This window comes from Haliaeetus albicilla, chromosome 16, assembly GCF_947461875.1.
Source record: "Haliaeetus albicilla chromosome 16, bHalAlb1.1, whole genome shotgun sequence".
In the NCBI taxonomy this organism is placed as follows: domain Eukaryota; kingdom Metazoa; phylum Chordata; class Aves; order Accipitriformes; family Accipitridae; genus Haliaeetus; species Haliaeetus albicilla.
In genome coordinates this window covers 6,967,306-6,991,142 of record NC_091498.1, presented here as the reverse complement: position 1 = coordinate 6,991,142, position 23,837 = coordinate 6,967,306, and the positions used below count along the sequence as shown (strand labels likewise).

Sequence of the window (23,837 nt, the reverse complement as noted above, 5' to 3'; positions counted from 1 at the left end):
GGGATTTAACTTTTCTCTGGGGGATTTAAGGCCCAGAGAGAGAACTATCTGACAGGAATGATGTATTTAGGGTTGATTATGGGTTCACATGGGTTTACAGAGACACCCCTGAGCTCCTGGAGTAAACACTAGGTAATGTCCCAGGACAGCTGAGCATGAGCAGGATGGGACCTGGCAGGCCCACTGTGCTCCTGTGCCTGCTGCAGCCACGGGCAGCCCTGACATGACATAGGACATGATCCAGGACCAGCTCCAGGTGCAGAACCACCTGCCCCAGGGGTGTGGGTGTGCTCAGGGTGCTCCATCACAAACAGTCGGATGCTCCCGTGCTGTCTGTGCTGGACCAGCCTCATGGGTAGCTGGAGAGACGGAGTGTGACCATGGCCGCATCCAGCCATGGAGGCTGCAACCCCCCAGGCGAGATCCTGAGCTGCTCATTTATTTTTGATATCCTCATGACAACCACAACGCAAGACTGTGAGAAAGGGAGAGACAGCCAGAGCAGCTGCCGTCCCCAGGGAGATGCGGGGACAGGCACCCGGGCGCCCTGCGCAGGGAAGAGGCTCTTCCAGCAGATGTCTTTCCCTGTTCAGGTCCCTCTCTGGAGCAAACAGTCTAATAAAGTACCTTCCCCTACCTCCTCCTTAGCCCTTATCTCCTGGAAAAAAAAGCCTGTTCATTTCCTAGCCCCAGCTACCCCAGTAGAAGCGGGGGCTGCAGAGACGAGCCATCCTCACCCCGGTCCGCGTGCCCACAGTCGCTGGAAGCGTTGCTCGCTATCAGCTGAGTCTCACTCATTGCAGCCCCAGATGGTTTGCCGTGGGTGGGGATGCACCCCCCCCACTACCCCAGCCTCCCGCTGCTGCCTGCACCGTGCCCAGGGCTGGCAGCAGGGGAGAGGAGGGGGGTGGCAGAGGCTGAGGTGCTGCTGCTGCCCCCGGGGCACTGCGTGTGTCACCCCCCGGGGACCTCAGCTCCCACAGCAACTGGTTTCCTTGGACGACAGCTTGCTCATGCATCTATCCGGCTGGGTCCCAGCAGCAGAGGTTTGGGGGCTTTCGTGGTCTCTAGCACACAAATGTGTGTTTGCAGGTTTTTAAGCAATTTGGCAAAAAGTCCTCCTCCCACAAAATCCAGGAGGCAAAGCGATCTGGCACCGAGGAAGAGCAATGCAAAGCCAGCGCCGCCAGCAGCCAGGTCTGGGCTGCTTTCACAGCACCCAGAAGGGACCGTGGGCTTTGCTGCAGCTGCAGCACGCGGTCAGAGAGCAGGACCTCGGGGCACCACTGCGAGGGGAGGCCTCGTCCCTCCTCAATTCCCAGCTGTCTCCACGAGAAGCAACAAAATGACAGTGGCAAATTGCATGTAAATCCTCCAGCCCAGACCCTCAAAGGCACTTTGGTGCCTCAGCAGTGGAAGCTAAGCCCTTAAATCCTTCTGCAAATCCAGGCTGCAAGCTTGTAGGAGCAGGCACTGCAGTGGCACCAAGGTTCATCCTCCCTGCACACCAGAGAGCACAGCCTGCAGCTTCACTATCTCCAGAGCACCAGTAAAGACTTAGTGCAGAAAAACATTTACTGACACAAATGCACAGGGATCAAACAACGTTCCTGTAACACCATACTGCATTTGCCCCTAAAACCTTTTGCGTATTTAGTGTCACTGCATTGCACTTGGATACGTCCATTCTTTTATGTGAACCTCCAGCCTGACCTGTTTCAACTCCTGCCTTTGTACCCCCTGCCCATTCCCCTGCCTGACCTCCTGCAAACCATACAAATCACAGAAAAGGCAGAGAGCTGAGCAGAAACTGGTCCCTGCCTCTGGGCACACGTGCGCTCCCTTCCTGCCCCTAGCAAACCTCCAGTACTAACACACCTCTCACACAGCAGCCATCCCAGCTGTATGGTGCATCGATATCCCCATGACAGAGTAGTTGTCCCCAGCTGCCAATCTCCCTCTCTCTCTGTTTGAACAGCCCTGCCACCTGCCCTGGGTTTTGCCCTGCAGGTGATATAACCAGCCTTTGGGAGAAGGTGAATGAGAGGCTGTGTGTGCTCAGCTGCTCCTTCGTAAGGATTAGTAGCATTGCCTTACACAGCCCAAGCAACAAATTGTGCTAATTAAGTGCAAGCTCAGGTTGTGTCTGATTACAAGAGTGAGCAGCACCAAGCAGCCAGAGGGGAATTCTTGCTCCCAGAGGTCCACTTGGTGATGGAGAGCAGTGAGATGGGGAAATGCAACCAGCCCATGCTCAGTCCTTTTCCTCCTTTGCATGGGGGAGCTGGGAGGCCTGGCTGGCAGGAGCTCTGCATGTGGAGCTATTCCTTTCAGCTGAAAGGCCATTTTGTTTGTTTATTTAATCAAATTTCCTCCAACTTAGTGAAACTGCAAAAATTCCCTCTGAATCCAGTTTCAGCCTGAAAGCTGTTTGAAGCAGCATGAAGAAATGGTGCTGCAGATATTCCCCTGAACATGATGCAGGCTGTTTGCTGGCCGCAAGTGTTTCTGCGACAGTCCCACTAGTTGTGATATTGCCTTATTTATTACTGACCAAAATCGTGTGGATTATTAGCAGCCCACCTGCATTTGAATGTCAGGATGGGTCTGAAGCACTGTGGAGCAATGGACACATGCGTCTTCAATGCAGAGTTCAGTGCCTTCCCACCGCCGCGGCTCCAGGGTGGGCAATGCCACAGCAAGGGCTGTCCCGTGCGGTTTTGGGTGTCACAAATACCAGTTTATAACCCCAGCACTGGCCTGGCTTTCTTTGCGACACTGGCCACTTCTCCAAGCTGTTTAACCTCCCCTTAATGGGCCTAGCGGGTCTGGGCTGGTGTGGGGTGCTGGGATTAGAGGTGGAGTTGGGGTGTGATGCTCGAAGAGGAGTCATTAACTGGGTTTGGGCATCACGGCATCCTTTATAGCCAAGGGGAGGTGGATAGGAGGGGCTGGGGACAGGAGACATTTTGTTCCCTGCTATTTTGCCAGAGTAGAAGTGCTGCAACAGCAGCTGGAGGGCTCTGGGGGCAGAAAAAGGACCAGCAGCCTTCAGGTGCTTTTATTTCGCAGGCTTTGGAGTCACTAACATCAGTGTGGGGAAAGGATGAAGCATGTGTCAGCTATGTGACAGCACTTGCCAGTGAGGTCAGGCTGCCATTTTGAGGACAAATACCAGGGCTGATGGAGCCATCTCCATCACTCCCAGGTATCAGCAGCCAACCCCTCTCCCAGCCCAGTGGGGACTGTGGGGCCCCAGGTAACCCACCCCACACCCTCCCCAGCCCAACAGGGATGGCACAGGATAGTACCACAATCTGGAGCAGCACGCTGGCTGGGTGACCAGACTCTGGCCAGCCTGTCCTCATGTTGCCACATCTCCCAGCTGCATCAATGCTCCACGAAAGCCCCCTCTGCCACCAGGGCGGGGCGATTTCTGCTTATGAACATCTTTGAGATGAGCAAGTGTTTATTTCTTGCATTGAAATTCACTGGTAGTATTAGTACAAAAGGGAAGAAAATGTTCACTTTGTTGCATTAAGTCCCTCGTTGTACCTCACCCCAGGATTGCCCCTCCTGGGCTGCACCGTCAGTGTCACCGCTGCGGATCACCACGCCGGAGGGAGAGCATTGCTGTGGGACGTGGGGAGCTGCACATCCCCGGCTGCAAGGGCAGAAGGGAATGAGTCAGAGAGGAAAAGAGGGGGAGGGAGGCAGCTTATGAAAAGTCCTAGTTGTTACAGGGAGATGGGGAAAAAAAGAAGAACAAAAAAAAAAAAAAAAGGAAAAAACACAACAGAACTGCCCCGGTGCTCCCGAGAAGACCCCGTGGAGGAGGGTGACGTAAGGGCAGCCTGTGCTTCCCACACTGCTGCCTTCTTTGCTGACACACACGCCAGCTCCAAGGGTCCCCAGCACCTCCCGCGCCGGGCAGCGCGGACATCTGCGGCAGCCCTACGTGACGGGCAGCAGCGGGCTGGGCAGGAGGATGCTCTCTGGGATAGGGTTTCTCCAGGACCTGGAGCAAGCTGAGTCCTTGAAGAGCTGGGACATGACGTGTTGCCTTGTCGGCATTTTGGGAGGAGGGAAGCCAAAAAGAAAAAAGTGGAAATGGGACCCAGTTGAAAGAGTCAAAGGTGCAAGCATCCTTCAGAGCAAATATTTCCACTCCTTGCTCAGCCCCCTGAGATCTTCTGAGCTGGGGGGCTCAGACCCCCCCTTCCTTGAGCCAAATGGCGCTGCACTTGAGGGGATGCTTGGGGGCTTATGGCCCCAGTCCAAGCACAGATAACATAGATGATGCTAGGAAAAAATTACAACAGCAGTTCTGTGTGGCTTGGAGAAATGGCCTCTTGAGAGCAGCCTGGCAGGACCAACCCCATGGAGTGTCACAGAGAGCCGGCAGCCCTGGGACAGGCAATGGGACCGTGGGATTTAGCTGGAAGAGGGTAGTTTTGCTGGAGATGGGAAAGGAGACGCCCTATAACCTCTTGAAGTGCATGTGCATGCAGGCTCCTGCTACCAAGGAGGGATGAAGGATGGGTTTGACTTGATGGGAGACTGAGCAATGTGGGATGACCTTGTGGCTGTTGCCTGCAGGAGCTCTGGGGTGCCCCGTATATACCCCACTCCCCCAACCATCTGCATGAGCAACAGGGAGGACTGCAGAGTCCAAGCAACATCATCTCCCCCCTTGCTGACTCTGTGTGATCTGAACAAGGATTTGGGGCTGTTCAGAGCTGGCTCCACATCTGTAGGCCCAGTGTTATTTCTAGCTTGGGATCTGGAAAACCTCAGCGTGGTATGGTCCTCACCAGTGGAAACCCACCATTTGCCACAGCACCAGCAAGAGCTTGCAGGGACCTCTTTGCAGCTGAGGCTTCAGCAACTCCCACACCAGGGAAAGGTCTGTGTCCTGTTCCCTGTCTTGCACCAGCAGCCATGGCTCTTGGGCACCAGGAGGTCACACACATGTCTGGAAAGGGCTCAGACCCCTGGGAGCAGCTGAATATTGTATGGTGTGAACTGTAGGGGGTGTGGGCAACACCTGTCTTAAGAGCACTTCTGATGGGAAATCTCAACTAATGCAGGTGGCAGCAGTGATGGCCTCCAACAACCGCCTCCTGTCCCTGGCTGGACAGCGAGGGACATCTCCCTGGTGGGAGTAACCTGGACCGGTGATGGTCAGCACTTGCAGATCAAACCCCACTGAGAAAGTTCTTTAACACTGGCATGTCCATGGACCAGCTCCAGCCTCTGGGGGTCTGTGTCGCCCCTGGCCGCCGTCCCACCCTGCCTGCCCCAGGGCTGGTGCTGAGCTTCTGCAGAGAGTCAGGGCAGGGATGGATCCATGCAAGGAACTCGGCAGTTTCCCATCTGGGTAAGCATCTCCCTGCCCCAGGGCCGCTATGGCTGCAGGAGGGTTTGTGCATGGTGAAAAAGCAAATCTGCACTCAATATGGGTTTCTCTGAGCATAAGTGAGCCAGGCTGGCAGGATGGAGAAGGCCACTGAAAGGGGTGACAGCAGGGTGGGGACTGGCAGTGGGACATCGTGTCCCAGTGAGAACCAGTGGGACAGCCCCGCTGCACCCCAGAGGGCCGGTCACATCCTCCAGGGCCATGGCTCACCCTCCCACTGACTGAGCTGTAAACAAGAAGACAACACTCACTTTTTCCTTCTTTTTTTAGAAACCAGTTTTGGGGGGTTTTATCCCCGAAAAATGCCTGCAAAGCTGCAGCAACTTGTGTGTGTTACAGGAGCATGTGTTGGAATGAGGTTAGCTGGGGCGAGGCTGCTCCGCTGCCTTAGGGAGCTGCTGGAGATACAGTCTGTTCCCACTCACATCGGCAGATATTTATAGATACAGATGTTTCTCTAGCAGCAGGGTTCAAGCTTGATTTTTTTTTTTTTTTTACTCCCTGTCTTCCTTCACATCCCTCCTTTGCTCTTCAAAGCAATGCTGAAGGTAGAGAAAGCAGCTCCAGAAAGCAGCGGGGAGGCAGAGGGGTCACTCCCTGCTCTGGGGTTTTAGAAATAAAGTGTTTGAGTGGGATGAGGTGCCCCTGTGTCCCTGTGCAAGGCCGGGGGCACCTTCTTAGAAACCCACAAACCGCCACCCTGGACCACAGCTGGCAGCTGGCCCGGCTCAGAGCGGGCTCTGCCTCTGGGCGCAGCAGCTGGAGGGCACCCAAGGGAGCGATATCAGCCTCGTTTCACTGGGTGGAAACCGCGGAGAGTGATTCTCTGAAGTCAGGGAGGGAGCTGAGCCCAGGGCTAAGTCCCCTGGAGCACCCACAGGGCCTCACCCAGCAGCAAACCTCCCCATGTGTTGGACCAGGGGATGCTTGGTCCATGCACCGGGGATATTTGGGGCTAAGTGGTGCTGGCCCTTTTCCTCCCCCCGTAGTGGATTTTCTCCCCTCCGAGGGGTCCCTCTCCCCCCTTCCCCAGGGCAGGGCTCAGCCCTGATGCCTGCCCATCGCTGTGGGGCTCTGCTGCGCTCAAACACACACCGAGGAATCCTCACAGATGATGCTTGCCCACAAGCCCAGCCAAGCAGCTGTGATTTTGCAGCCCAGCTTGGCTTATTCCTTCTGCTACTTTAACCCCACCGGTTCCTCAGCATCTTCCTACCCCAAGGAAGGTTGGTTGAACATCTTGGGAAAGAGAAAAGACCCACTGAAATAAATCTGTGCCCCGGGGGGGACAACATTGGGCGATGCTGCCTCTGAGCATTGTCTTTGGAGGCTGGGCAATGGCTTCGCTCCACAATTAATTATACATGCTCTGTGGTCCGTCTGGGAGGCATTAATGGCTCCAGATGCGGATCATGGGGCTCTGCGTGGCACTGTAAACATGCTGGAAGTCCAATTTGGATTTCCCCGGGTGCCTCATTTAAATGAATTATGTAAACGCTTTCCCCTCCTCTTTTGAGCAAAAGCCAGTCCGGCTGCTGCCCGATGTGTTAATCCCATGGATAAAATAAAAAACAAGGGAGACCATGCATTAAAGAGAATAAAACGAAGCTGCGAAGCCCCTGGCAGCGCTGGCATCGCCTGGGGGCCGAGGCGGGCAGGGGAGAGGTTTGGGACTGCCGCTGCCCCTGTCACCCTGGACCTGGGCATTGCTGGAGGGTCACCCCTCTGCGTGGTCCTAAACCCCTTGATGACCGGAGCAGCTCCAGAAGGGTACTGTCCCCATCCCTGGGTTTTAATTCAGTTTAATTTGGCAATGCAGTGATCACAGTTCTCTTTTGTAAAGCAAACTGCTGAGTGACTTTGCCTGGGGTCCCCAATTTCCCCCGTTATCCCTATTTCCCCCATATCCATCATTCTGAGGTGCCCCGCGCCCCAGGGAGAGCAAACTAGAGCACTTAAAGCCACATCAGTAGATAGTGCCTGTGCCGGTGTGTGGGTTTCCCGGTATGTGCATGGTCTGATCCTGCCCTCCAGGCTGGGGCTGAGACTCGGGTGCCCGATGGGGAGGGACAGGCAGGGAGGGGACCCAACCCAGGGCTGTGTTTTCTGCTGAGCAAAAGATGGCAGATGTTTGCTGATGAATTATTCACCCAGAAAATTAGAATGAAAAGGGTCACGCCACTTCTGAAACAAGGTGGCTCTGGGTGGCCCAGGCTGGCCCATGCCTGCCAATGGACCATTTACTGAAGCCACCAGGATCTGGAGGCCAATGATTCTATCTAAACCAGGCACACTTTGGAGACAGCCCATACCTCGTCATCACTAGCAGAGCTGGAGCAACCAGCCCGTGCTGTATATTTAAATAACCAGCTAGCCTTCCAAAAGTATAGTTACGTGGGGACATTTCCTTTTGGAAATGACAATCACCAAAAAAAAGGAAGCTTTTAGACCCTCACTGCCTCTATGCCCGTTGTGCAACATCCATGCACAAAAACTCTCCTTGGTGCCTCCCTTTTCCATCAGACCCGTGTGTGAGAGACTGAAAGAGTTAATGTCTCAAACATTGTGGTGGGGCAAGTTCTGCTTAATGACAAACTCACCTTAAGGAGGAACCCTGCATAGCAAGGAACCCTAGGTGTAAAGCAGCCCAGCAGCACCCATCAGCAGCAGGAGGGGGAGGCTGTGCCAGAGCAGGACAGCTCACCATGCATTGCGAAAGATCACGTCTGCAGGGAAGGGGAAGTTACTCCCCAAATGACCCCAAGCCCAAAGGCTCACAAACCGCTCATGACGCCTAATTAGCCTAATAAGTTCAAGTGCCCACCCGAAGGAGGGACAAGGATGATAAAAGGACAGAAACTGAAGCCCCATGTGTGCAAGCCCACCGGGACTGGACCCCTCGGCTGACTGGACCAACGCTGGACCCAGGACCGGTGACATCTTTCTCTCCTCTCTCTATCCCTCTCTCTTTTTTTTCCAGAATCCCTATACCTTATCCCTTTAGACATAAACCGTTGACCAAGTCTGGGACTAGGAGTAGATCCAGCCACCCCTAGGCACGTCACGGAGAGGGAGTCTAGAAAGCAAGGGGGTCTGCTCTGAACCTCGGGACTCAACAGGAGGGCTCTCCTTATTGTCTTCCCTGAACTGATCCCCAAGTAAGCAAGGCCTGTAGTATATGTTTGGTGATGTAGGGTTAGCACGTTACACAGTTTACTGACGTAGTTTCATGCCAATTTTTGTGGTGAGCATGCCAATTCTTGTGAGCCAATAAAAGTTGAGTTTTGTGAGTTAAAGGATCCCTGGTGTCATTTCACCTTAATCCTGACCTGGGAATCAGCAAAACTGACACATCATCCTGAGAAATTGGGACGTGACACCGTGATGCAAAGCCATGGCTGGGGAATCCCAGGCGTAATTCTAGGCTGTCCGGCAGCGTGTGCCTCTTAGGTTGTCACCCTGAGCTGGAGGGTGACAGCCTCCATGGATGCTCCCTGCAGCCTCTCCCGCAGGCTCAGGTGAGCTCAGAGGTGATGCCCAGCTGGCAGGAGGCTGCTTCCCATCCCCCCTACCTGTGGATGATGGGATATTTGGACTCAGAAATGGATCTTGCTTGCTAAGAAGCAAATGCAGAACAGCCACAACTCTCCATTCCCATGACAGGCACCAGCAGGGGATTGCGAGGGCCCAGACTGAACACTGCATCTCTGCCCATGAGCCTCACTCATGTCATGCTTAGGCCTGGGTTTTTTTGCCTTGCCATCAATCCATCTTTTTTTAATTTATTTACTTGCATTAAAATATACAGCCGGGGCTTGCAATAGCAGCCAGGCTTCTCTGTGGTTTGAACTCCTGCTTCGGGGGCTCTGCAGCTGGACGAATGTGAATAGATAAATAGGGTCGGATGGGACAATCACATCATAGAGGGAATAACGCACCATGGGGAGGTTTTTCTACGCTGAAACCCAAACTCAAAGGATGCAGGCAGCAGCATGGCTTGGCAGCTGTAGCAGCACAGCCAGAGTCACCCCGAGTCACCCTGCCTCAGTTTCCTTAGTTGTTTTGGGGCTGCAATGCTCACTACATCGAGGTGTATTTGCTAGTGGTTTGAAACATCTCCTAAAGAAAAGAGTAAGCAAAGATTATTCGTATTTAAATAAATAATGGATAGGTGGCATGAAGTGAAAATAAATCTTGTAGCAGACCCTTGTGCAATCCAGGCCTTCCCAAGCCGAGGGAATGAGCACATTGCCGCTCGCCGTTGGGTTATTCCAGCAGCGTCACACTGGAACTCTTTGGGTATAGCTGGAGAGCCGAATGAAAGAACAAGGATTTCTTGTTTCAGAGAAAATCCCAGGGACGAGGCATTTTGGTGGTAGCTAGAGACTTGCTGCTGGCTCAGCTGGAGACTCGGGACACCCTGTCACCGTGTGACCTCCAGCTGCTGCTGTGTCACATTGGCCAGTGTCGCTTGCCCAAGGTGCCTATGGGGATATTCGAGTCACCCAGGTGCCGGTCAGCTCCCTGGTGCGTTGCTGCTGGTTGCACAGCTGGTCTGCACTGGGGGCTCCTGCAGCTCCCCCCCCGACATGGCCTGGGCTGGAGTGGCAAAGGTTGGGGGCATCTGCAAACACACTGCTGGGGGTGCACCTGCCCCCCAGTTTCTGCCCAGCCCCCCCCCCCCAGCACTGCTCACACACCCCAGCCAAGGCTGCCCACCCCCGCGCTGCCCCTACACCCCGGCGCAGGTTGCCTGCGGGACGCGGGCTGCGGGGTGAAGGACGCGGGGTGAGGGTTGCTGGGTGCAGGGTGCGCGGTGGGGGGTGCTGGGAGCGGGGTGCAGGGAGCAGGGTTTCGGGGGGGTTCGGGGGGTTTCGGGGAGTTTCGGGTGCCGCGGGCCGGGTGCGGCAGCGCGAGCTCCCAGCGCCCCCTGGTGGCCGAGGCCCGTCGCCGGCCGAGCCGCTCGGCGCCCCCGGCCCGGCCCTGCCCGCTCCGCCCGGCGGGGCCCGGCCCCCTCCTCCCGCACAAAGCGAGCCTGGCCGCGGGGATGGGCCGAATCGCGGCTCCGGCACCGGGCAGGGACGGGGCGGGGGGGGGTGCCTTTCCCTGGGAGCCCCGGCTGGGGTGGGCGACGGGCACCTCCCGCCTCCCACCGCCGCTGCAGGACAGGGACCCCCCCCCCCCCGACCCCCGCCAGAGCGTGCACCCACCTGGGGTCACCCCCCCACCCCGCCAGGGCGCACCCCTGCAGGGGGTACACCCCCGCGTGTGTCGAGCGCGTCCCAGCACACCGCGCACCCTGCCGCGGTGCCCACCCCATCCCCCGGTGCCCCTGGGCTCGGTGGGCCCCCCGGCGCTGCGTGCACCCCGCCGCCTTGCGCGCCCCGCGTTGTCCACTCCGCTTTGCTTACCACCACCACCACCACCACCACCACCACCTGCCCTGCGAGCAACCTGCCCTCCGCCGGCAGCAGCTCTCGGCGTCCCGCAGGCTGGCAACAGGGTCCAGGGCTCCAGGCCGCCGTGCCCCCCCAAAGAGATGCCACCCCTGCCTGCACCCACGGGGCAGCCAGCTGCGCCCTCACCCCGGCGTTAGGTCTCTCTAATACATTTCTCCTCCACCTCCCATGCACCCAGCACACACGCCGCGAAAAACCCCAGAAGGACAAATCTGCCAGGTTTATTCCAAACAAGACTTTATTAACAAGGCAAGACATTGGGGCCAGGCCAGCACAGCCTGCGGGAAACCCGACCTGTCCTCCAGCAAGGACCAGGGACCCATTCTCCCACGGGGAGGGCTGGGCAGGAGAGCCCTCGAGGAGTTGGGGCCACCGCTGACACTGGGGGGTGCAGTGGGACATCTGCCTCCAGCCACAAATCCCCGAGATTCATTTTCCTCCAGGCTGTTTTGGAAGGTAACACCGGCCGGTCCTGGGTCCTGGTACACAGCCGGTCCCCAGAGCCCCTCCAAAAGGCACCGCAGTCCCGGGGCACCAAGCGAGACGACGACAGCAACTGGTGAAAACCAAACCCTCCCAAGGCAAGGCGGTGGTCTCCGCCAGAAGAGGGTATGGAGGTACCGCCAAAGGCACTGACAAACATGGAAATGGTAAGAGCTTTATAAACATCTTCAAGTTTTTCTCAGCCCTTGCTGATTTTCCCTGCTTGGCGCTTCATCCCTTTCAAATTAAAACAGAAAACCTGCAAGGCGGCACAACCCAGCATAGCAGCTCCAGCATGCAGAACCTGAGGCCGAGGCAGAGCTGGGGCTGTCGCCGGCCTCCAGGGACAAGGCCACGGTGGCTCCGACCCGGCAGCAGGATGCCCGGGGCCACCTTAGCTGAAGTCTCGGTTCGGCAGCACCAGCGGAGCCACCAACGTCCAGAGGTAGAGCAGGAGCCCGGCCCAGCTGGAGCAGATCTTCACCCACACGGCCGTCCAGGGGCTCGTCAGCACCCGCAAGCTCTCATCGGGCCTGAAACAGCAAACAAGCAGGCGGCACCCATCACTGTGCTGCGCCTGCAGGGAGGCATGGCGAGCATGGAGGGCAGCAGCTGCGCTGGGGAAGGATGGAGGCTGCGAGCACCGAGCCACGGGTGTAATGCAAAGAGCATGGAGGAGAGAGCGGAGGAACCCTGTGCCTGCAGCCACGCAGCTCCCAGCAGCTGCGCAGCTGCCTGCAGCTCACCCAGGGGATCTGACCCCACCGCTGCAGCCTACGGCACCCCAGGGGCTGGGTCCCTGCTCCCCCCACATCCCAAGGGATCCCGGGCTGCACCAGAAGATGCTGCAGTAGACGGATGGTGAGCCCAAGCACAAACTGCCACAGGCAGCCCTATGCTACCTAAAAATAATTAACATGATTAGGGTGCACATTAAGTGGGCTTGCACACAGACGCATCTCAGCAAACAGCTCTGCCCAGCGCAAGAGCAGGGAGGACACCAGGAGAAGCAGACGCAGAGGAAGGGGGACAGTCCCTGGTCCCCATGGGAGCTCTGCCCACCTGTACCAGTTGGTGAGAGTCATCATGATGTAGAGGGCAGCGAGGAGGAGGCAGAGGTGGAAGAAGGTGTAGTTGTAGGACACACCGTCCTGCTCGTTGTCGTAGGCACGGTGCAGCCCGCTCTCCATGGCCGCCGCCTCACCGCCTGCCCCGGCCGCGCTTTCCTCCGTCAGCATCAGCTTGTTGACCTCCGGGTGGTCCGAGGAGCGGACGCTGCAGGCAGAGGGAGAGTAGGCTCAGGGCTGCGTGCCCACTGCCTCCTCGGCTGCCCCCCAGCCCGAGCGGGGCCATCCCCAGGACAGGCAGGGCAGTTTGCGGGATGCAGCTTGTGCGGAAACCCTAAAAGCTGCACCCACAACCACTCAGGGCAGCCTGGCTGTGTCCCTGGGGACCGGGACAGCTTTGCAAGAGGCGCTTAGTGACAAAAACCCTGGACCAAGCTGCAACCTCCCCTCCAGCATTGTCTTTCCCTAAAAGCCTCCTGATGCCTCTCTGCTGCGGGCAGGCAGAGGGACAGTGCAGTCCCCGAGGACATGAGCCAAGTCCTCACCTGATGAAGAGGGTGCAGAGGATGAAGATTATCAGCCCCACAATGCTTGGGGCATCCCACCAGGTTGTCAGCGTCTGGGTGGCTGTCGCCGAGACGGTGCTGTTCCTCACCAGCAGCGTGGGGTTACAGGTCTGGGCTGGGGAGGACACGTAGGGAGTTCAGCACCTTTCCTCAGCCCCCAGAGACCCAGGGGTGCAAAGCAACCACCCCAGCGTGTGGTCCTGCCCTGTGCACCTCCCTCCCGAACCCGAGGCCGCATCCTGCTTACTTGGTACATTGGCCAGGGCGGACCAGGTGACGTAGATGGTGTAGAGGGTGATGAGGGATGCCTGCAGCAGTCCCGAGTGTGGCTGAGCATCCTGCAAACGCAACGGCAGGTGCTCAGGGCTGGTCGTGTACCCCGTGGTGTCATGGCCACCGGCCTCCCAGGTGCCCCCCACTGCCTCACCTGGATCTTGGGCAGTATGGACACAGCAGAGATGATGAGGCAGAGGATGAGGTTGATGCTGATGAGGACCTTGCCCTCCGTGCAACCCTCGGGCTTGGTGTAGTAGATGTAGAGCAGCACTATGGCTGCAATGGAGGTGGCATAGAAGATGAAGGTGAAGATGCAAAGAGCTGGGGGAGAAAGCAAAAAGGAATGAGGCTGGAGCAGAGCCCGAGTCTCCACAAGCTCAGTGTCACCCACCCCCAGGATGAGCTTCCCCATCCCTAAACCCCCTGCGGTGCCAGCCGTACCGACCTGCGTACCAGCCCTTGGCATTGCTCTCGCCCGCATTGTGCAGCCACAGCTGGCTCCAGGAGTGGGCAAAGTCGATGAGGAGGATGAGCTGGATGAGGATGAAGAGGAAGGAGCCGACCACACCAAAGTAAAACCAGACTTGAGGGGAAGAGAAAAACCAGTTAAGAGCAGGGAAAATGGGAATTTAGCAATGGGGCACATGGCAGCAGGGATGCCAGCTCCAGCGCCAGGTTTGATCCTGTGCTGAGGGTTAACCCAGAGATGCAGAGGACAGCGCGGGCAGCTCCTCACCTGAGGTGAAGGCACCGTCAGGGATGTAGAAGGCCCCCACCGTGATCCCCACCAGCACCAGGAACTTGAAGAACCAGAAGCTGTGGCAGGAGAGAGGAGGCTCGGTCTGCAAGCAGGAACCCAGCAGGGAAGAGGGAGGCTGGCCTTTCCCCACACCAGCATCCCCCGCCCAGGGACGAATGCTCACCCGTTCTGCACGGCAGCTCGTGGGTCCTTGCTGCTGCGCACACACACCATGAGCAGAGCGAAGAGGAAGAAGAAGGCAGCCATGGCGAAGCCCATGCGGTACACGGCTTTGTGGCCCAGGAAGCTGCTGCAGTCAACGTGGGTCTGGACCCCCAGGACCGACCCGCTGCCTTCACAGAAGCCGGGGAGCTGCAAAGGTGATGGGAGGGTGAGCATCACCCCAGCATCCCACACCCACCATGAGCCCTGGTGCCACCAAAGATGGGCCAGCCCATGATTGCTCCACTGCCACCCATAAAGCAAGCAGTTGGCCTTCTTGGGGACAGCGGTGGGGTGACACAACTAAAGCCACCCTGCAGGTCAGTGGAAAGCTGGGATGAAACCAGCATCTCCCAAACACCCTAGCCCAGCCTTCACATAAGCTCAGCTGGCAGACCTCAGCTCCCTGCATCTGAAGTCCCACCTCCATGACTTGCAAGTCACTTGGCCAGTGGAACCCCAAAAACAGGACGTAGGAAACTTTCCTGGGAGACATCTGGGCAAATTAGATAATGCATGAAATTATCCCACTCCATTTTCCCTTCTGTGGAAAGCTGGGGTTAATAACACCCTCTCCCAGTGAGATGCTCAGAAAAAAAGGAACAGAAGCAACATCAGGCCCCAAAAATTCACTTTCTGATTCAGCCTCATGTACCCACCATGAGTTAAACCTCTTCCCCGCAGTGAACAAGCCCAGGACCTCCAGGAGTTATTTACCTTGTGCAGCTCCTTCTCCACCCCAGGGATTATCATAATGATGGACACAAGGGTGCCGAGGAAGAGGAAGAAGGTGAAGAGGAGGCGCGAGACAGTGGAGTTCTTGGCCGAGGGGCAGCAGCCGCAGAGCAGGCATGGCGCAGAGCCGCAGAGACAGGACACCTGCAACGAGAGCATCGCCGCATCGGAGGGGTCAAAATTGTCCCCAAAACACGTGCCCAGGTCGAACCTTAAGGAGAACTGCCCAGCAATCCACACCGCTGCACCAGGGGCTTTGCTTAGAGCTTCTCGCCAGCCAGCATCGCAACTGTATCCTGTGGGACCTCATGGAAATGGCCCCAAATCCCCCCCAAAAGTTGCTGAAAACCAAAAAAGCCACAGGAATGGGTTCACTGTAATAACCAACCAACTCGGAAAATGACACCAAGAGTCACCCTCATCTTCTTTTTTGCTCCCCAGCAATTGCATGCAAAAAAAGGCTCTGGCCCAAACAAAGCACTGCCCTGCAGGAGCTTCTTTTCTTTACCAAATAAAATGAGTTTGTAAAGTAATTTAAGGCTGCCTTTCCAATCCAGTACAGTGCCATGGTTTAAGCCCAGCCAGCAATTAAGCACCATGCAGCCACTCACTCACTCCCCCCTGACCCGGTGGGATGGGGGACAGAATTGGGAAAAAAAAAAGTAAAACTCATGGGTTGAGATAAAGACAGTTTCAACAGGACAGAAAAGGAAGGGGGGGAAATAATAATAATAATAATAATAATAATAATAATAATAATAATAATAATAATGATGTTAATAATAATAATAGAATATACAAAACAAGTGATACACAATACAATTGACCCCAAGCCACAGTGTCCCCTGGCCAACTCCCCCCAGTTTATATACTGGGCATGACGTCACGTGGTATGGAATACCTCTTTGGCTCGTTTGGGTCAGCTGTCCTGGCTGTGTCCCCTCTCAACTTCTTGTGCACCCCCAGCCTCTACTGGCAGGGCAGTATGAGAAGCTGAAAAGTCCTTGACTTAGTATAAACACTGCTTAGCAACAACTAAAACATCGGTGTGTTACCAACATTATTCTCATCCTAAACCCCAAACACAGCACTCTACCAGCTACTAGGAAGAAAATTAACTTTATTCCGGCCAAAACCAGGACATACAGGATGGGGAAAACACTGATATCAGCATCATGGGGAAACTAGCTTGTTCTGCCATCCTTCCCCTTCCCCAAAGGCCACTTTACAGGTGGGGAAACTGAGGCACAGCATCCCTGGGAGTCCATGGTGGGTCCTGGGTTCCTAAAGCCAGCATTGGCAGCACTGCCAGGTGCATGCTTACTCCGGGGTCTCCCATTGCTGTGGAGAGCTGGGCAACTGGGGAAACCCCAGCTTAACGAAACCCAACCTTACTACCTAGCGCAACACTGGCGGGGGTTTCCTGCACAAGGCTTGTGCAGCATAAGGCTTGCAGGGAGAAAAAGGAAATTTTTATTAAACTATATTCTTAGACTTCCCTGGTTCCTGCAAGCCATCACCAGAGGAGCGTTAGGGAGATGCTGTTTGCATCCCACCAGCTCGGCTGGGTTGGGCTGAGCTGAGTTGAGTTTTGCTGCTCCAGTATACACTGTTGTCACCAGCTTGTCTGACAATTTGGGTATCTACCTGCCTATTCAATATCTACAAAGTTTGGGAGTGCATCAATCATTTGCCTTAGAGGAAGAACAGCTGCAGGGGTTTTGCATAACAAGCCCATGATGGGGCAGGAATGCAGGATATGGCCATAGCCAGCCCTGACTGTGACATCCCTGAGCTGGATGGGGAAGATTTTCAGCCTCTTAATCACCCATGCCACCCCCAGGATCTCCTGGCTTGCGGCCACATCCTGAAACCCCTATTTTCCCAAAAAAGGGTGAAGTTGGAGAATAACTAGGGCATTTTCAGGCAAGAGAATGGAAGAAGCTTTTTGGGATGGCCTGTCACTGCTGGGTCACTAATCCACTATGTCATGTAAGCAGAAGGTCCCATGTTCAATATTCGGGGAAAAAATAGCGGAATAAGGTATCTCTCTGGTTTGCATTGAAGACGCTGCACTCTCGGGATTTATCGGGGTTGGTTGGGGAAGTAAACCCGACATCTCACATCAAGGCAAAGCAGGTGTCTCTGCCCTCCTGGCCGCTGAACGAGGAGCCAGCATTGACCCCATGTAAACAAACAGATGGGCTAAAATGCTAAATAAAACATCAAGGGATCCAAAAACTAAATTAAAACTAAATTCCCAACTCTGCCTCACTCCCCATGGTGTAAGCGGGAACAGTGAGGCTCTCAGGACAGACAGCCCAAGCAATGCAGCAGCAAAATACACCCCAAGTCCTCTGAAATAGGGGAACTTCAGGCTATTTCCTTTTTTTTTTTAATATCTCACTGAAGCCATCACAAGTCCACAGCCTCCCCTGTCCCACGCATCGGCCCAGGGAGCAAAGAGAAATCCCCAAGCAGGTACTGGCAAGCTTCCAGCTACAGGTATTGCCTAGAGACCAACGGGAATTAAATATTCGGAGTTTGTTTAAAATACTACTGCTTTGCTTTTTAAATATTTTTCTGTAGCTAAAACACATTCCCAAATCCACTTATTTAAAAATTTAGACCATTGGGCATTTTTAACTCCTGTATCACAGGCGGCTTCTTCCTAGGAAATCCTGTGACCATCTCTGGTCCTCAGCAAACTACCTTCCCTCTACTCACAAGCTAACTTCATTGATTTATTTTGCTTTTGACACTTCATTTCTTCCCTTTGAACAGCTCTTCCTCTCCTGCACTTGAGACACATCAGCCAGCCAGATGCACTTGCAAGCAGGAGAAGGGTTCAACTCTCTCCCACTATTAAGGGATGCGCACGTGTTGCGTGTTTATTATGGCTATGTACTTCCTAATTGTGCCCAGCAATCAATATTAATTAAATATCACTAAGTACCAACACAAATGTACATTTCTCATGTGTAAGAAATGGACGTGGCAGAAAAGAAAACCAGATGTTGAGCTGCTCTGTGCGCGGGACACCAAACCTGCAGCTCCCTCATCCAGGATGCTCACGGATGCTCACGAGCGATCACTTTGATGCCCTTGAATCACTAGAGGTGGCTTTGAATTTCTTTTTGAAACACAAGCACATCATTATTTGAGAAAAATCACCTCCTTCCTGATTTATTCCTCTCTACCCACATCCCAGCCCCACGTCCCAGACCCACCAGAGACTGTGTTGAGCTGACAGTACCCACGGGAGCTGGGATGGGTGAGAGAGCCCCCACATCCCACAGGGACCCTCATTCCACCTCTCCAGGAGCTGCTCAAGGGACATCACTTCATGTTTTCAACTTGAAGGCAAGAAAAAACGGCCTTCAGTTAGAGATTGCTTCCTTTCAGGCTCATTAAATGCACCACTTGCACTAGAATGCATTTAAATGTGCCACCATTACTGTATTTCCCCTTCTAATAAAAAAAAGAGAACAACAAAAATCCCTTTTAAGGCAGAATTACTGCATTACTTCACCTGACCTAGCAAAGCACCTTAGTGCACCCTTAACCTTAAGCACATCAATACCTCCAGCTCCTCTCCTTTCAGTGCCAACTGAAACAAAAAGCACCAGTCCTAAAATCACTGAAACCAGCCTGGAAAATCATGCTGTTGTTTAGGAGGTTGTTGGATTTGAGGGTTCAGCCTCACATCCAAACACCACCAAAGACTTGCAGGAGGCACAGGCTTGGGTGTCACGTTTTCCCCGGGGTCGGTGCAGGTGGATGGGGGTGCAGGGGTGTCCACAGGGCCAGGATGGAGCTGGGCTGAAGGAAATCCTTGCTCCACGTGCAGCCTCCAAACCCTGTGGTTGACCTCTGGGAAAGCTGCAGGTGGATGAGGTAGTTTCTAGTATGAGGTTTTGGGGAGCCCACAGCATCCCTGGAGCCTGCCGGAGGTTTATTTTCAAGGATGACTCTTTGAGGGCCAAGCTCCGTGGCAATATTTCAGGTTTTACAGCCTTTTGCAACCATGGGAGGGCAACTGCTGAGGTAATGGGGTACAGCAGCCCAGTTCTGCTGACCTGCTTTGTGCAGCAGTAATGTGAGAGTCCCGTGTCACCCAGTGCCTTTTTTCATGGCTCCTGGTGCCCTTCTTGGGTATCCCCCTCTGAGCACCTTTGCAAAGGAAGCAGATCCCTTGTGCCATGTGCTAACCTGACCTGCTGCCCGGGCACCTCTTGAATTCAGTCTTTCTCTTTAAAAAGCAAACGGGTTAAGAGCAAGGAAAATCCTCCCATGTTAAGGCAGCACTGGACACCCTTTGATACACCTCCTTTCAAAGACTTTCAAAGATGCCCGTAAGTATGAACATGGCCAACGGCCAAACAGCAGGATGGAAAAAGCCAACCGAGGGAAGTGGCTGCAGCATGAGAGCGGTGGATTAATGAGGAAGCATCGGTTTTCAGCTGCTGCAGATGAAAGATTAACCTCTCCAGTTTCGCTGTCGACTTCCTCATTAAATCCAGCTCACCTCCAGTGTGACTTGTACATAAGGGCTGCTGTGCCTCCCCTGCCTGGTGACTAGGAGAGCGTGGCCAGAGCCGGACAAGTACTGTCCACCCAGTCCAACACAGGGAAATGGAACAACATGAACCCACCTACACCAGTCCAACTACACCAACCAACACCACCACCCAAACAACACCAGTCCAACTATACCAGCTCAACTACACCAGCCTAATAACAGCCCAACCACACCAGCCCAACACTACCAGCCCAACACCACATCTTCTGCAAGCTGCCCTCGCCCCAGCAAACGCAGGGAGGCAGAGACTGAGTCAACCAAAAGCAATGCCGAGCAACCAGTCTTTATCTCCTGTTAAATGAATAACCCGGCAGGTTAATCAGTACCAAACCCACGGGATCAGGCACAGGCTCAGGAGGCTGGTGGCTCTCATGTCTGGAAGGTGGCTTTGCATTGGTACAACGAGGCTGATAGTCCCCATGAGGTGCCCAAACAATGCCAGAGGGCTGCACTTGCCCCTGGGGTTTGCTTTGGCTTGGGCAGGCTTCTGCTGGCAAACACCAACCCTGTCCCGCAAGGAAGGCAGCTCGAGACCACCGCACTGCTCGTGGCAGCAGTGGGCAGCCTGGCAAATCATTGGAGGCAGAGAAAGGGAAATTTTTTCTCACATGGTGCAAAGTTTCACTCAGGAACAGCTTGTAGAGTTTTAACGGGACAGTGCTGAAGAGATGGCTTGACAATCTGATGCTGCTTTGAGTCAAATGATGCAAGCTGACCAGAAGGACTTAGTTCAGATTTTCTTATTAAAAATTTTTAAAAAATACAAAGATTGGGGGTTTTGTTTGGTTTGGGGGTTTTGTTTGGTTTGGGGGGTGGGTTTTTCTTTTCCCCTGTTGTGGTTTTTCAGTTCAGAATTGAGCTAAAGCACCCCTTTAGCCAACCAGCCCTACTGGAAAGAATAAGAGAACTAAACCTGTATAGCAACTCTATCCTGTCACCATGGCCTGGGCCAGAATAGGTTTTTTGGGGAAAAAATCCAGAACTAGGCCAGAAACCTCCCCAGCCCTGCTACAGAATAACTCCCAGCTTTTCTGACACCTGCCCGTAAGAAATAATATCGGACGTGTTACAGACGGAGGCCTTGCAGACCGCCCTCCGTCTGATCTTACATTTCAAAAGCTCCCATTCGTTAAACCTCCAAAACTTTGAGGTCAAGTTGCGAAACTGGCCCCATTTCCAGGCTTCCACTCCAGCGGCTCTTGGGTTGCTCTCACAGCCCTGCCTTGGCCCCGTGCCCGCAGGTGAGGCAACGCCAGGCAAGGCAACGCCGGCTGTTGGGCAGCCGCCTGCGTCACTGGGCACAGCACCCTGAAGCACGCACCCTGCATCACCGGGCACGGCACCCCGAATCACGCACCCTGCGCCCTCCCTGGGCCACGGCACCCCACGCAGAGCCTCCCCCACCCGTGGACCTGCACCCCCCCCCCCCCCCCATCCTGGCTCTTACTCCATCCCCAGCCTCCCCGCTTTGGGGCTCAGCAGTGAGAACCGGGCAGGACCGCCGGCCCCTCACCATTGCATGGGTGCAGCAGGACTGGACCCCCCCCCAGTGTATCAGGGCAGGGGGACCAGGACCCCCCCCCTCCCCCAGGTGCGGGGGGGGGGGCATCACTCCTCCAGCTCCCCACATCCCCCAAGCGCACTGGGGTCCGCTCTGGGTCTCCCCTGCGCACCCCCGGGTGCAGTGGGATGCCCTGCTCCGGGGGTCCCCTCCATCCCCCCGGGGGTCCCCTCCCTCCATCCCCCCCGGTGCAGCGCGGCGCACCCTCCGGGCTTCCCTTGGAACCCCCCCCTCCGCGTCTCCTCAGCCCCCCCGGGTGTACCGGGGCCCATCCCCGGGGCGCCCCTCAGACCTCCCCGGGCCTCCCCTGAACCCTCCTCCGGACCCCCGGCAGCAGCGGCTCCCCCGCCCCGGGGCCGCGCCCGCCGCTGCGGCGCTGGGACCCGGCGCAGCCCCGCTCCCCGCCTCGGTCCCGTCCCCCCCCCGCCGCCGCCGCCGCCGCTCCCCTCCCGGGCCGGCACTCACGCAGCTGAGCAGGGAGCAGACGCCGAGACAGGCCCCCATGGTGCGGCCGCGGCTGCCGCCGGCTCCCGGCCCCCCGCTCCCCTCCGCCGCCGCCGCCGCGCTGGCTCCGCCCGGGCCGGCCCCGGGGCACCGAGCTCGGGGCGCGTCGCTCCCGCCGCGCCTCCCCCCGGGGCGGCCCCCGCGGCGGCGGGGGCGGGTCCCGGGTCCCTCCCGACCGCAGGGGAGCCCCTCCACCGCCGCCCCGAGCCCCTCGGACCCGGGGGAGCGGCAGCCCCGGCCCCTCCGTCACCGCCGACCGCCGAGGGGACCCCGCCGACACCGTGGGCCCGGGCCGGAGCGGGGGCTCTGGGGAGGACGGCCGGGCCCGCAGCGCCGGGGCTCTCTTTCTTTCCCCTCGAAGCAGCCCGCGGGCAGGGCCCGGCTCCTCCGAGGGGTCCCGAGGGGTGTTTTGAGTGTGTTCGCGGTGAACCGGGTCCCCTCGGAAAGGCCGGGTCGGGGGTCGGGTCCCCCCCGCCGCCTGTCCCCAGAGCAGCTGAGGGTGCTGCAGGGAGCCTGGGGTCGCCTGGCACCCGGCTCCAGGAGAGAAATTGATGAAGCCCTGGGATTTTTGGTGGTTGAGTGCCGCTTGTGCAGCCTGATGGGACCTTGCTGAGAGCTGCCGAGGGCAGACGTGGGGTCAGTGACTGCGCTTGAGGCCCAGGAAGAGCGGAGTGCTGGGCTACTCCTGGCCATCAAGTCCTACAAGTCCAGCATGCCCACCAGCTCCAGCCCACCCGCCGTCTCAGAATCACAAAATCACAGCATGGCTGAGGCTGGCCAGGACCTCTGGAGGTCATCTGGTCCAACCCCCCTGCTCAAGCAGGGCCATCCAGAGTCAGTTGCCCCGGATCGTGTCCAGGCAACATTTGACTGTCTCCAAGGATGGAGACTCCACAGCCTGCCTGGGCAACCTGTGCCAGCGCTTGGGCACCCTCACAGTAAAAAAAGTGTTTCCTGATGTTCAGAGGGACCCTCCTGTGTTTCAGTTTGTGCCCACGGCCACTGGTCCTGCCGCTGGGCAACCCTGAAAAGCGCCTGGATCCGCTCTCTTTGCATCCTCTCTTCAGGTATTTGCATACGTTGATGAGATCCCCCTGACCCCTCTCTGCTCCAGGCTGAACAGTCCCAGCTCCCTCAGCCTTTCCTCACACATGAGGCGCTCCGGCCCCTTCATCACCTTCGTGGCCCTTTGTTGGACTCTTTCCAGTACATCCATGTCTCTTGTACTGGGGAGCCCAGCACTGGCCACAGCAGTCCAGGTGTGGCCTCACCAGTGCTGATCACTGGATCACGTCCTTCAACCCGCTGGCAGTGCTTTGCCTAATGCAGGCGAGGACACCCTTCGCCGCCTTTGCAGCAAGGGCACGTTGCTGTCTCATGTTCAACCTGGTGTCTACCAGGTCCTTTTCTGCAAAGCTGCTTTTCAGCTGGGCGGCCCCCAGCATGTGCCGGTGCCTGGAGCTGTTCTTCCCCAGGGGCAAGACTTTGCCCTTCCCCTTACTGAAGCCCGTGAGGTTCCTGTCAGCCCGTTTCTCCAGCCTGTCGAGGTCCTTCTGGATGGCAGCATAACCTCTGCTATACCAGCCACCCTTCCCAGTTTGGTGTCATCTGCAAACTTGCTGAGCCTACACTCTGCCCCATCATCCAGATCGTTAATGAAGATATTAAACAGGACTGCACCCAGTACAGACCCCTGGGGTACACCACTAGTGACTGGTCTCCAACTAGACTTTGTGCCACTGATCACCACGCCTGGGCCTGGCCATTCAGCCAGTTTTCAACCCACCTCACTGTCTGCTCATCCACCTGCATCAACAGCTTCTCTGTGAGGATCTTGTGGGAGACAGTGCCAAAGACCTTCCTGAAGCCCTGGTAGACAATACCCACTGCTGTCCCCTTGTTTACCAAGCCAGTCTTTTCACTGTAGAAGTTCATCAAGTTGGCCAAGCACGTCTTCCCCTTAGTGAAGCCATGCTGACTTCTTGTCCTTAATGTGCCTGGAAATGCTTTTCCAGGTTTAGCTGCTCCATCACCTTCCCAGGGATCAAGGTGCAGCTGGCAGGCCCATAGTTCCCTGGGTCCTCTTTGCCCTTCTTGAAGATAGGAGTGACATTTGCTTTCCTCCAGCCTTCAGGCTCTTCTCCTAGTCACCATGATCAATCAAAGGTTGTCGAGGGTGGCCTCGTAATGACATCAGCCACCTCCCTCAGCACTCGTGGGTGCA

The 23,837-nt window shown here is 56.2% G+C and overlaps 1 protein-coding gene across 2 annotated transcripts; it reads right to left on the bottom strand.

Annotated features, from left to right (window-relative positions):
• Window positions 1-11,098: 11,098 nt before the first annotated feature.
• On the bottom strand, window positions 11,099-21,721 carry SERINC2 (serine incorporator 2). Of its 2 annotated transcripts, XM_069803391.1 has the most exons (11): window positions 21,575-21,721; window positions 14,949-15,110; window positions 14,194-14,381; window positions 14,007-14,086; window positions 13,716-13,853; window positions 13,422-13,591; window positions 13,242-13,332; window positions 12,974-13,109; window positions 12,424-12,636; window positions 11,755-11,894; window positions 11,099-11,620 (listed from the first exon to the last, which is right to left on the bottom strand). In XM_069803391.1, exons 1-10 carry the CDS (start codon window positions 21,611-21,613, stop codon window positions 11,756-11,758), a joined length of 1,356 nt encoding a protein of 451 aa, XP_069659492.1. In that variant the 5' UTR covers window positions 21,614-21,721; the 3' UTR covers window positions 11,099-11,620; window position 11,755. The 2 variants fall into 2 exon arrangements, with proteins under 2 accessions (XP_069659492.1, XP_069659491.1); XM_069803390.1 differs by having other exon boundaries at window positions 11,099-11,894.
• Window positions 21,722-23,837: the final 2,116 nt, after the last annotated feature.

Coding starts and splice junctions, on each gene's coding strand:
- SERINC2 (XM_069803390.1), bottom strand. CDS start 21,613: ATGGGGGCCTGTCTCGGCGTCTGCTCCCTGCTCAGCTGC. Junction 14,087..14,193: donor CGAGCTGCCGTGCAGAACGG/GTGAGCATTCGT, acceptor CTCCTGCCACAG/CTTCTGGTTCTTCAAGTTCC. Junction 13,333..13,421: donor CCATACTGCCCAAGATCCAG/GTGAGGCAGTGG, acceptor TTGCGTTTGCAG/GATGCTCAGCCACACTCGGG.